At 33.0% G+C, this 11222-nt stretch overlaps 2 protein-coding genes across 2 annotated transcripts in view; one reads left to right on the forward strand and one right to left on the reverse strand.

The window, feature by feature from the left end:
• The window catches only part of LOC106688185 (splicing factor YJU2), a 10734-nt gene extending 9862 nt beyond the window's left edge, over positions 1-872 (forward strand). The window contains exon 7 of the mRNA XM_014432897.2: positions 468-872. Coding sequence (XP_014288383.1) covers positions 468-755 — 288 coding nt within the window. The 3' untranslated portion in view covers positions 756-872. The remainder of the gene's footprint in view (positions 1-467) is intronic.
• A 491-nt stretch (positions 873-1363) lies between these two features.
• On the reverse strand, positions 1364-3250 carry LOC106677020 (phosphatidylinositol 3-kinase catalytic subunit type 3-like; the record flags this gene model as incomplete). Its single annotated transcript, XM_024361168.2, is given in 1 exon segment — positions 1364-3250. A coding segment is annotated over 1 exon segment (1741 nt), but the record flags the coding sequence as incomplete, so codon positions are not given.
• Between the last annotated feature and the right edge of the window lie 7972 nt (positions 3251-11222).

Consider the following 11222-nt stretch of genomic DNA (forward strand, 5'->3'; position numbering starts at 1 on the left):
AATGAACAATATTAAAATGATACATAAAATAAAACATATCAAAAACCCTTTATACATCAAAATATACTATTTACTCAAAAAGAGCATATTACAATGTATACATACATTTACATATACATATATTATTTGTTCTTTCCTCTTATTTAATTTTAATATTACTCTTCTCATACAGCCTTTATTTTCTTATAATACTCAAACTATTCTTGCCTGTTAACACTATTTATTTATTTATAACGTTGGTTATTTTCTAATCCTTCTGTATATCCTTATATTCATTCGTTGTTATCTTGCTTTTTGTTCTTAGTCTTAAAATTCTGGCACTAATAAATAAGCTTTTACTTATTTATATTCTTCACTGACAACACTCCAACCATATTCTCTCCTCTTGATATAAATCCATAGTCAACTATTAACTAATTATTATGAACTACATTTTTGTAATTGTTCTCATTTTTTTTTTCATTTAGAATGGATCAGTTTCATCAACATCAACATCAACATCAACGTTTTCGAAGCCAGTTTCTTCAAAAGCCATTGACCAATCGTGGAACAAGAGTTTAGGTGTTATGAAAAGACCTCTTGGGAATCTAGTAAAGATAAAGAAACCGGATCCGGAATCTGTTAAAGAAGAAAAAGATTCTGGTTCAATCGATGCAGTTTCTTCAAGTACACCAGACTCAGTTAACGGACGAGGTACTAGTTCTGCTTCCGGGCTATCTATGCTCGGCTCATATTCTAGTAGCGATAGTGAGTGATCTTCAACTCCTGAAATTGTATACATTATGTATATATTCTGTTATTTAAACCAAATGCTGGGTGATTTTTTTTTTTTTTTGCTAATCTTTTTTTTTTGTATAATTAATATGTTATGACATCTGTAAATAGAATTTTGTTATTTTATTTTATTGCAATGATTAATTTAGATTTTTTTTATATAAGCTATGCAAACCACGATGCAGTGGTTAATTAAAAATTATTATAGATGAATTTAAAAATTCTTTATCACATATTTATAACTATTATTATTCACAATGAGATGTAGATAGTTGACCATAGATTAATGCTTGAAGAAGTTTATCGGGGGGTGCGGTCAGCAAAGAACAACATAAATAAACAAAACAATATTTATTTATTTTATGCCGACGTTTTGACCTGAGTTTCAGGTCTTCATCAGGGATAGTGGCGTGTAAAGGGGACGGGAAGCAACTAACTGACCAGATAAACTGTTAAATATTATACCTTATTAAATTAAATATTATACCTTATAAACTGTTAAATATTTGTTAATTTTTAGTTTTAAAACTATAAAGACTGAATACACAATTTTAAAATTTAAAAAAAAAAAAAAAAAAAAAAAAAAAAATTTGTATACTCCCTTCAGTGGCTAAAACCTCAGCTACAGGCAGCGAATCAATGAACTGTAGAAAACCATGTTTAGTGCTAGTGGCAAGAACCCTATATGGTGTAAGTTTCAAGTCCAGGTTTTCACTACGCAATAATTTATCCATCAGAGTGATTATTTGGAGAATAAGTTGATCCTGCCTTAAATCATCCCCATTTTTGAAAATTGCTACATATTCTGTACCAGCTGTGGTTACAAATGTTAATCTTGCAGGCATTAATGCTGACTTGAAAAGTGTAGCTTTCTCAGGTATGATGCCTTTTACATATATATTTGAATCTAAAGGAAGCGGTAGTGGTTCGAAGTTTGAGAAATTAATTTTAAATGTATCAGTGTCTGCTAGCAATGCCTGAAGTCTATCCATTTTCTTTTTTCTATTCCCACTTTCTCTGGCAATAGTTTTCATCAATTTCACTAATTTATCAACAAAATTTTGTTGACGTTTAATAAAATTTTGACGATTTTGCCATTCTGGTGGTCCATATTGTAAAGCTTGCAAAAACATCTTCATAACTTTAAGGTACATGCTGCGAGGTTTATTATCTTGCTTAGCTAAATCATGGTCTTCACATTCAGTTAGCAGGTACCAATAAAAATAATTGGCCAATGTACTGTTTTGACATGCCCTATGAATTAAGAAGGAAGCAAGGTCCATTGTTTTGGAATCTTCTACTGAACTCTCTGTTTTAATGTCAACTGATCCAGAAATACTTTCTTCAATAATTTTAGTTTGAGACGATTTTTTGTAGGCTTCTGAAATATCCTCGAAATTTTCATATTTCAGAGCTTGCACTAATTGTAAAAGATAAAGGAGTAAATCTTCATCTGGAGCCTTTTGTAGTCTGGTAACAGCGTACCTTCGAACTGATGGGTGGGTAAAATAAGGGCTTAATAACTGAAGGGCATCTTCTACTTCCATCGGTGACCACACATGTAACATATGTATCGCTTGTTTCACTTCACCACTTAGGCTCCAATTCACACATTTTAAGAACTTGGTCAAAGCTTTCTTCTGAGAGCTCAAATAAAATCTGAATTTCCACAGTAGATCTTGCTCTTCAGTAGTAAGTTGTTGCGTAGGAGGATAGGCTACTATCCGATTTAAAGTATCTCTAACTGTAGCATTAGGTTTTAAATCTTTATCTGATAATCCACTGCGCCAACTTCGAGCTAAATTATGATGTTTACTTTCCACTAAATTTTCTTGAAGTATTTCTGGGTCATGGACTGTTACAATATCAGGATGGGCATGGAATTGAAAAACTTCATCTCCATCTTGTTCAAACCAAACTATAGAATAGGGTGTCCCATTGACAGTAGCCTGAGGGAATTCAATCATTAGGTATAAATATTCAGAAATTCTTTTCTCTTTATCATTTATTTTCTCAATTTCACGGAAGGTCAACCTATCCAACCAATCAATGACAGGCATAAACCCATTTCTATGTTTCTTCGCCAATTTTGCAAGTCTTTGCATATTTTCATTACCTGTACCTGGAGTTTTTCCAGGCGTAGTACAATTTTCTGATCCATCAGCAACAACATCAGGCCACACTTTTAAATCCAACATACCTTGACGAAAAACATTATGCTTACCAAACAATGTAATTGAAGAACCTCCAACTGGTCTCATGGTAGATGGGCCAATACAATCATAAATGGTGATTGCCAATATTGCATTACGTGGCAGGTCAGAATACATTATAGGTAGTGTTAACCACTCGCTCCATGTCCAGCGATTTGTAAAATTCTTGTAAGAAGTCAGTTAGTTGCTTCCCGTCCCCTTTACACGCCACTATCCCTGATGAAGACCTGAAACTCAGGTCAAAACGTCGGCATAAAATAAATAAATATTGTTTTGTTTATTTATGTTGTTCTTTGCTGACCGCACCCCCCGATAAACTTCTTCAAGTATTATTATTCACGCTATGTTGTATTTTTTTTTATTTATCACTGTTGTTTTCTTGATCAATTTTTAATTAAATATATAAATATTAATTGATTATCTTCATAAAGTTTTATTACAATACATAAACCTTTTTTATTGCCCTACTGGTTATTTTTGAATACGAAGAAAAAACTGTACCAAACATTAGCCATTTTTGTTATAATGATTGTACTAAAAGTGATGACCTAAGACTCCATCATGCCTTTAGCATCCTAATTTTTTTTATTAGACTGAAGTTTCAGGAAAAAAGTTATTTTATATAATTAATACTTATATTTTCTTCAAAATTCAGAATTACTGACAAATTATTTCAATGATAATATCTATCTCATATTTATAATCACTTGGTTGTTCATTAATATACCGAGTTATCAAAATCATTGGAGCTGATTTTGAGAAAACTAGTTGCTGTAATATACCAGGCATTTATTCCTTTAGAATATATAATTTTAGTTACATATAACTTTTCATTTTTGAGTTAAGGAGCTAGATTGTGCCCACAGGCGATTTTGATAGACTAGACTCACTGGACCTCAAAGCGTGTATGTTAAAGATGTTAGCTTTTAGTGGATCAGAATTTTCTATTGTAATCTTTATCAATTCGAATGATACATTTATGGATATTGCAATATCCTATTTAGTTGTTACATGTGTGAAATTAATTCATATTCAAGGAATAGAAGAAATATTAATATTCGGTGTTTGCTTGATGGGAATAGTAGTTCCCATGTTAGCTGGTAGGTTGAGACATGGAGAGCCACAGCGGTTTTGGTGGCTGTTTTAGTTACAACATAGACCAACCGGTAGCGGTGTCGCTACATTTTTTTTTCCTTCCCTTCCTATTTCTGGCATATAGGGTTCGGCAGCATTGGAGTAGTGCACTAGGGTTATGCATGCTACTGCTACCAATAATGATCAGTTTTATTTTACTACTGGGATACCATTTATTTTATGGGTACATTTTTAATTTGGACTGTGGTGCAGCCCAGCGCTCAAGTGAGCGCCTTTTAGATGGATCTGCACCTTATCCACCTGCTCAGTCTGCGTCTTCTTCACCTTCATCTTCTTGTATTAGTGGCTCGCCGATTCCAGGTGGTTGAGCCCTTCTCAACGTAAAGTGTGTCCAGCCAACCATCTCCTTCTACCCGTAGATGAACTTCCTGAAGAAGGTGTGGAGGTGGTTGTGTTATATCTGACTCCAATAGATATTATTAGGCACACTTGATCAGAAGGCCTTGACAATGCGTATTCAGATTAGGTAATGGTAGTTGATCAGGAGGTGAACAGCCATAACTAGCAAGTATGGTAACCTCCTGTAACTAGTAAGTATGGTAACCTCCTGTAACTAGTAAGTATGGTAACCTCATCCTATCCAGTACTATTCCTGTAGTTGGAAGGAGGTACTTCTTATTTACTTTCCTGAGAAGGTAATATTACACCATTTTTTTTTTTGATACCTCTAAAACGGAAAGAAAAGCGAATTAATAAGTGCAGTACTGTGAAAAAGAAAAGTAATTCGTGTTGGGTATTACCTTTTACTACCTTTGGTATTTTAAGGTTACCTGTTGTGTCTATTTGTTATTTATGATATATCCATTCTAAAATGGTGCTATTTTAAATCTGGAGGTGAGGGGCCTCCTCGTGTTACACCATTGGTGGGGCATTGGTTCTACTAACAATACAAAGGCCGATGAGAAGCACCACCTATAAGAACTTACTTTTTTGTGATTCAATTTATTCTTTTTGATAAACCTTATTTATTAAATCAACATATTTACATTTATAATACTGTTTGCATATATATATATATAACCATTTTAGAATGGATATCTCATAAATAACAAATAAACACAACAGGTAACCTTAAAATACCAAAGGTAGTAAAAGGTAATACCCAACACGAATTACTTTTCTTTTTCACAGTAATGCACTTGTTAATTCACTTTTCTTTCTGTTTTAGAGGGATAGAAAAAAAAAAAACTGGGGTAACATTACCTTCTCGGGCCAGTAAATATGAAGTTCCTCCTCCTACCTTTTTTTTTTTTTCGATCCCTCGAAAATAGAAAGAAAGTGAATGCCTTCCTACCTACAGGAATAGTACTGGTTGGTGGATAGGATGAGGTTACCATACTTACTAGTTACAGGAGGTTACCATACTTGCTAGTTATGGCATAATACTGTACGTGTAATATATATAGCATTATAAAATTATTTACATTTCACTGTATTAATGAACAATAAATGGCTAGAGAAGACATAGGTGGTGCTCCAAGATGGAACGGACTGAAGCTGTTGTTCTTGGCGGGAAGTGACAGCGGTGTACTCGTGGTCCCTGATAGATAGCCTCGCTACAAAGGGCTAATTCTCCTCCATCAAAGGTGGTAAGTCTGACTAGACGAGGGCAAATATGCTGGATTTCCTAAACAACCTGGCACGATGTCCTTCCATGGTGATGCAGCCCAACATTACATGGTCTGCAGGGACTCCACATGTAGGGCACTGGGGGTCAATGTTCTTCCCAAAGCTTTGAAGCTTTCCTGGTGTCGCTACATGATTTTTAATTATAATTGTTCATGGTTTTGGCATTGCATATAACTTGGGATGCCTCTTGCACAAGACTATGCCTCCCTCCCCACTATTATACTGTTAAAAAATAACTTACAAACTGTTACAACGACCATGTTGGGCCAATCAGGGCAGATCTGGTAATAAGGAAATATATATATAAATTATAAAGCCTATTAGTAACCATTATATAATGTGCCCAGTTGTTTATTGTTTGCTAACGAATCTTGGTAAAGAGATAAGGTCAATACTGACCAGTGAAGATCCCCAGTCCTGCTCCAGGACATTGAGGAAGGCATTCCATAGGTCGTGTGAGTTTATTCAGCGTTCGTGCTCGCCGCGGGGCACCAACAATTATTTCTCAAGCTGATAACTCCGATTTTCCAGCCCAGCGTCTCTATCATCTTGCTACGATCTGGTGGCAAGCTGCAATTAAAAGCAGAAGGTAATTGCTGTACTGTAAGGTACTAAGTGCTACGTCTTCGGGCCACTAATTTCACTACGCGTTCCGAGACCTATGATGAATTAATTGAAGGAACAATTGTGGACTCACTCTTTCTTACATCGAGGATGAGAAGATTACATGAAACATTAAGTCGATAGCATTTTTCTTAATAATGAAATCGACAATGTAGTAGGATCCGGTATTTCGTTAGAGGAGGTGGTTTGAAAGAACGAAAAGTTCGAAAATTGAATATTTGAAGATGTACTGAGTAAAATTATTCTTCAATGATTGTTTTACTTTGTTAAAATAGTTAGTTACTACTCCTCTAAAATTTTTGTTTTTTTAATTCCAATATGCCTAGCTTTATATTAAATATTTTAAAATAATTAATTAAATTATTAACAAATAAAATATAACATAATAATTTAATTTTCACATAATTCTTTATATTAATTCACCTCAACATTCTTTTAACATTAAATGAAATATTTGACAAAATATAATTAATTGACTTTATTATATTAGACATGAGAAAAATAGCCTGCGACTTTTTTAAGTGATTAAGATGAAGCTATGAAGTTAAAATGTTAATTTGTTTTTTAAATAATACTTTTAATTTATTGATAGATATTATAATCTGTCACACAGTCGTGGGCAATAGGTAATAGTGATGAATGATCTCATACATACTAAAATAAATAAATGAATAAAAACAATTTTTTTTAAAAATATGAAATTAAGTCTTTGATAATAACAAAGTTGGCTGAAACGTTGGATACATAATATGAATTATTAACCTCCCTGAATTGATAAGGTTTGAATATTAGAGGAGGTGGTTTGAAAGAACGAAAAGTTCGGAAATTGAATATTTGAGAACTTGCCATAAGCTGTGAAAATTGTAGTATAACATTACTCAAAGTGGATAATATTTTCGGAATAATTATTTAGGGAAATATTTTTTTCTAATATTATCTAAAGCCAACTTCAGAAACTAGAATTTAAAAAATTAAAATCTCTACCACTACAACCCATGAATAGTCTGAGGTTCAATAGTTTGTAAGAAACGACTGTTATTAGACCAATGATTGTGTGAGGTGATGTGGTCAGAATCACGCTTGATCACCAGATTTTTACCCATTTTATGAGGCTGAGTGCACCACTACATGCAGACATATGTGCGTCTTAAGGATCTAGAGATATATTTTTTCAAAAATCCAACATTTTATACGAACAACTAGAAATTAACATTTTGTGAGTTTATTTTGTCAAATATCATAAAAACTACTGCTCCTACAAAGATAAACATGATTAACTATTTTGTTGTAAATTTAACTAGCTTTAATATGAGTGCTGGCAGACATCTCTAAGTCCATTGGTTTTGAAATGAAGTTTTTCATAAATCGAACTTATTGTCCGAACAACTATAAATCAATTTATTTTAGCAAATATCAAGAAAACTACTATTCTTACGAAGGTAAAGGTCATAAACTTCTGTATAGTTCATTAAACTAGTTTTAATTTGAGTGGTAATAGACATCTGTAAGTCACATAGTTTCTGAGATATAGATTTCTCAAAATAAATTAAATAATTACTAATCTTTCAGTAGATTTTTAAAAAATTTTGCTTCTTAAAAAGCTATATCTCGAGAACTATTGGACATAAATAGCTCTTTTAGGGCTAATATTTCAGAAAATTTACTCTTCTTTAAATAATGTCCTCTTAGATTTTCTAGTGTTGTTAGTTTTTAAAATATAGAGCTCCGAATGAAAAATTAATGTTTTTTTAAGGTTTTAAAACAGCCGTTATTTTTTATACCCCCTACCTATACTTGGCAGACTCATCAGTTTTAACTAGTAATTATACATAGTTTTCATTAAAATAATCAAAAATTGGGGTGAGATAACTGCCTTTTTTTCTTCCCGGCTCTTGTACTAAGTAAGTTAGAAGAATTGGCAGGATGAGCTTAAGGGGTACTAGCCCTAGTTATAGGGTAAATCCTCTCAGGATGGAAACTTCACTTTGTAGGATACCATCTGTCAATCGTGAAGGGAATAGCAAGTCCTACAGGAACTAGATGGAGGAGGGAATCCAAAGAAGGCAGAGAGATATAAAATTTCAATATATATTTCCAAAAATAGCACTATAGTGTTCTGATCTGTTATGTAAAATGTTAAACACAGTCAGAGATGGGCAAAAATTAGCTATAGTTGAAACAAATAGCTAAAGTTGCCATGGATACGACTCTTATTCATGAATGAACCATTGATAAATAAATATAGTTTCTATGACAACTTTGTCTGTCTATTCTGGAGGGGATTTTCACACTTAGCTTCATCGAGCTGTGCTAATTTATCTTTCTGGAAATTCTAAACGCCAACGAGAGATGTTGCGTATAAGACGTTAGTTTTTAGTGGATCAGAAGATTCAATTTTAATCTTTGTTGAATATACCAATACATTTATGAACATTAAAACATTTGACATGCAGTATAGGACTCCAATGGGAGTCTTGGCCGAAAAAAAAAAACAAAAAAAATATGACATCATTATTACATTTGTATACTTTATGTATTTACAATAAATAGACAGATATTATTTGTGAAAGACAAAATCTTGTACAAATTCATAACACAATATACAATTATAAAACAAAACCTGAGTCTAGTGCTCCATTACAAAAACAATAAACAAAAGATATTTTATTTATTTATTGATATTTACAACTGTATAAAAAAATACAAGTAAATTTGATCATAATGACACAATGATATGATACAGGATGTAGAGAAACTACCCAGTAGTAGAACTCTAAAAACAGTTTGCAACATAAGGTCACGAGGCCATCTTCTTTTCAGGCGCCTCGGAGGATTGCCAGGAATGGAAGAGGAAGCAAGGTTAGAAACGAGTGGGTTTAGGTGGTTAGGGAGTTTATGAAAGGAATAATATCGGGTTCGGGCTAGATCGGTTACATAAGGAACATTTAGGTCTTTATGGATGGTTTTATTAGTAACAAAATAAGGAGCATTGAGGATTTTACGAAGGATTTTGGATTGTAAAGATTGGATACGAGAGGAATTCGAAGGTTTAGTGGAGCCCCAAAGCTCAACTCTGTATGTCCAGCTGGGCCTTATTATTGTCATGTATATCAGTCTTTTGTTATGAGTTGGAAATTTAGACCGTTAAACAAAAGATAAAACAAGTTCTCTATAACAAAACAATAAACAAAAAAAAACCAGATTGGATAATACACAACTATTAACATAATATTCATTGCTCCATTATATTTAACTTAAAATAATGAGAATTCTTTTAAATAAACGAAAGCGTGATATAAATAAAGATATAAATTGGCTTCGAAAAGTATTTACATAATAGAATTTATATATCACATACAAAATTAAACGTATTACATATTGTTACAATATAAAAATGTAGTCTGTTCAATTTGGCTTCACTATCAATGTTCAGTATATTTTGAATGTTTTGTAGGTCGCAAGATACGGATATGGGTGGCTTTAAGATATATTGTCTATTTTCTTCAAAGGTTGGACGATGTAGGAGGAAGTGGTACAAACTATTATTGAAATAATTTTTGCAGAATGAACAGACTTCGTTTCCCTTGAAAGAGATGGTTTTGCTTCCGTGGTGTAGTTTGATATGCTCCAGGTTTCCTACTCTTAGTTGGCTGATGCACCTTATTTTTATTTCTTAATTTAACCTATATGTTAAATATGCTTCAGGTTGGAGTAGGTTAAAACTGCAGAGTGATCGGTATATGGGGTTAATGTTTGAGTTCAATGCTCTATTGTGTCAGTTGAGAAGTTGTGGTTTAAGATCATTTACAATAAATAGTACATCTCATATACGAAGATAGAATATATGAGGTTTGCCTAACGACTGTAGTTCGCGTCTCGGGTGCTAGGTTGCGTCCTGTCGCTTCACAATGGTTTTGGTGGCTGTAAGTGCTAATAGTACAGATCATTATTAGTGATGGTGCTACATTGGGATAAGTATCAAACAAATGCCTTAAAAGCTAATAAGCGCTGAGTCAACTGATATAATCCAAGTCGTTGACCGAAACGTAGGTAGGAGGAAACCGTTTAGGCTCCTTTCACGGTCGTTGAACATATTTGTCTGGACATCAATTGTAGGTATATAGGCATGGAACTTTATGGGTTGCTAAGCCATTTATTTATTAATTTTCATCTCAGGAAATCTTTCTCCCACATCCTGCGGTAAGTTTAAAAATCCTTTAATAATTGTCTGGAATTTCAAATATTGTTTCTATGAATACCCGTTCACGTTTTCTTCTTCTTGAATTACCTTCTCGTTTATTTATTTGTCTAAAAATTATGTAAATGGTTGAAAGTCATAAAGTTACTTTGGTCACAATATATAAATAAGCAATTATTTTTTTTTGTAGTTTGAAAGTGACAAATGTCACATCAAACAGAATATTTGAGAAGTTCTGTCATAAGACATGGTAACTGACAAAAGCAAGACGAGTGGGAAATTAATTGTCAAGTTAATGATAATATTTTGTATTTAGCTCTAATAAAAATCATAAAATAACCTACTAGTTATTAAGTGTATCAAAAAGTAAATCTTTTACTTATAACAAATACTAGTTGGAAAACATATTAATTTTTTATTACTTCGACCTAAATATACAATGATGTTTAGATGACCGTAGATTAATAATTGGAGAAGATGGTTAGGGTGAGGGGGGGGGGGGAGTGCGGTAACTCAAGTTTTAGCTAGGACCCCTGCTAGAAGCTCCCTGATGACAAAGCTCCCTTAAACTCAGGTCGAAACGTCGGCAGGAATAAATATTATTTTGTTTATTAATGTTCTTTTTGCTG

Source organism: Halyomorpha halys, unplaced genomic scaffold, assembly GCF_000696795.3.
Source record: "Halyomorpha halys isolate HHAL.00 unplaced genomic scaffold, Hhal_1.1 Scaffold1.1, whole genome shotgun sequence".
Taxonomy (NCBI): Eukaryota; Metazoa; Arthropoda; class Insecta; order Hemiptera; family Pentatomidae; genus Halyomorpha; species Halyomorpha halys.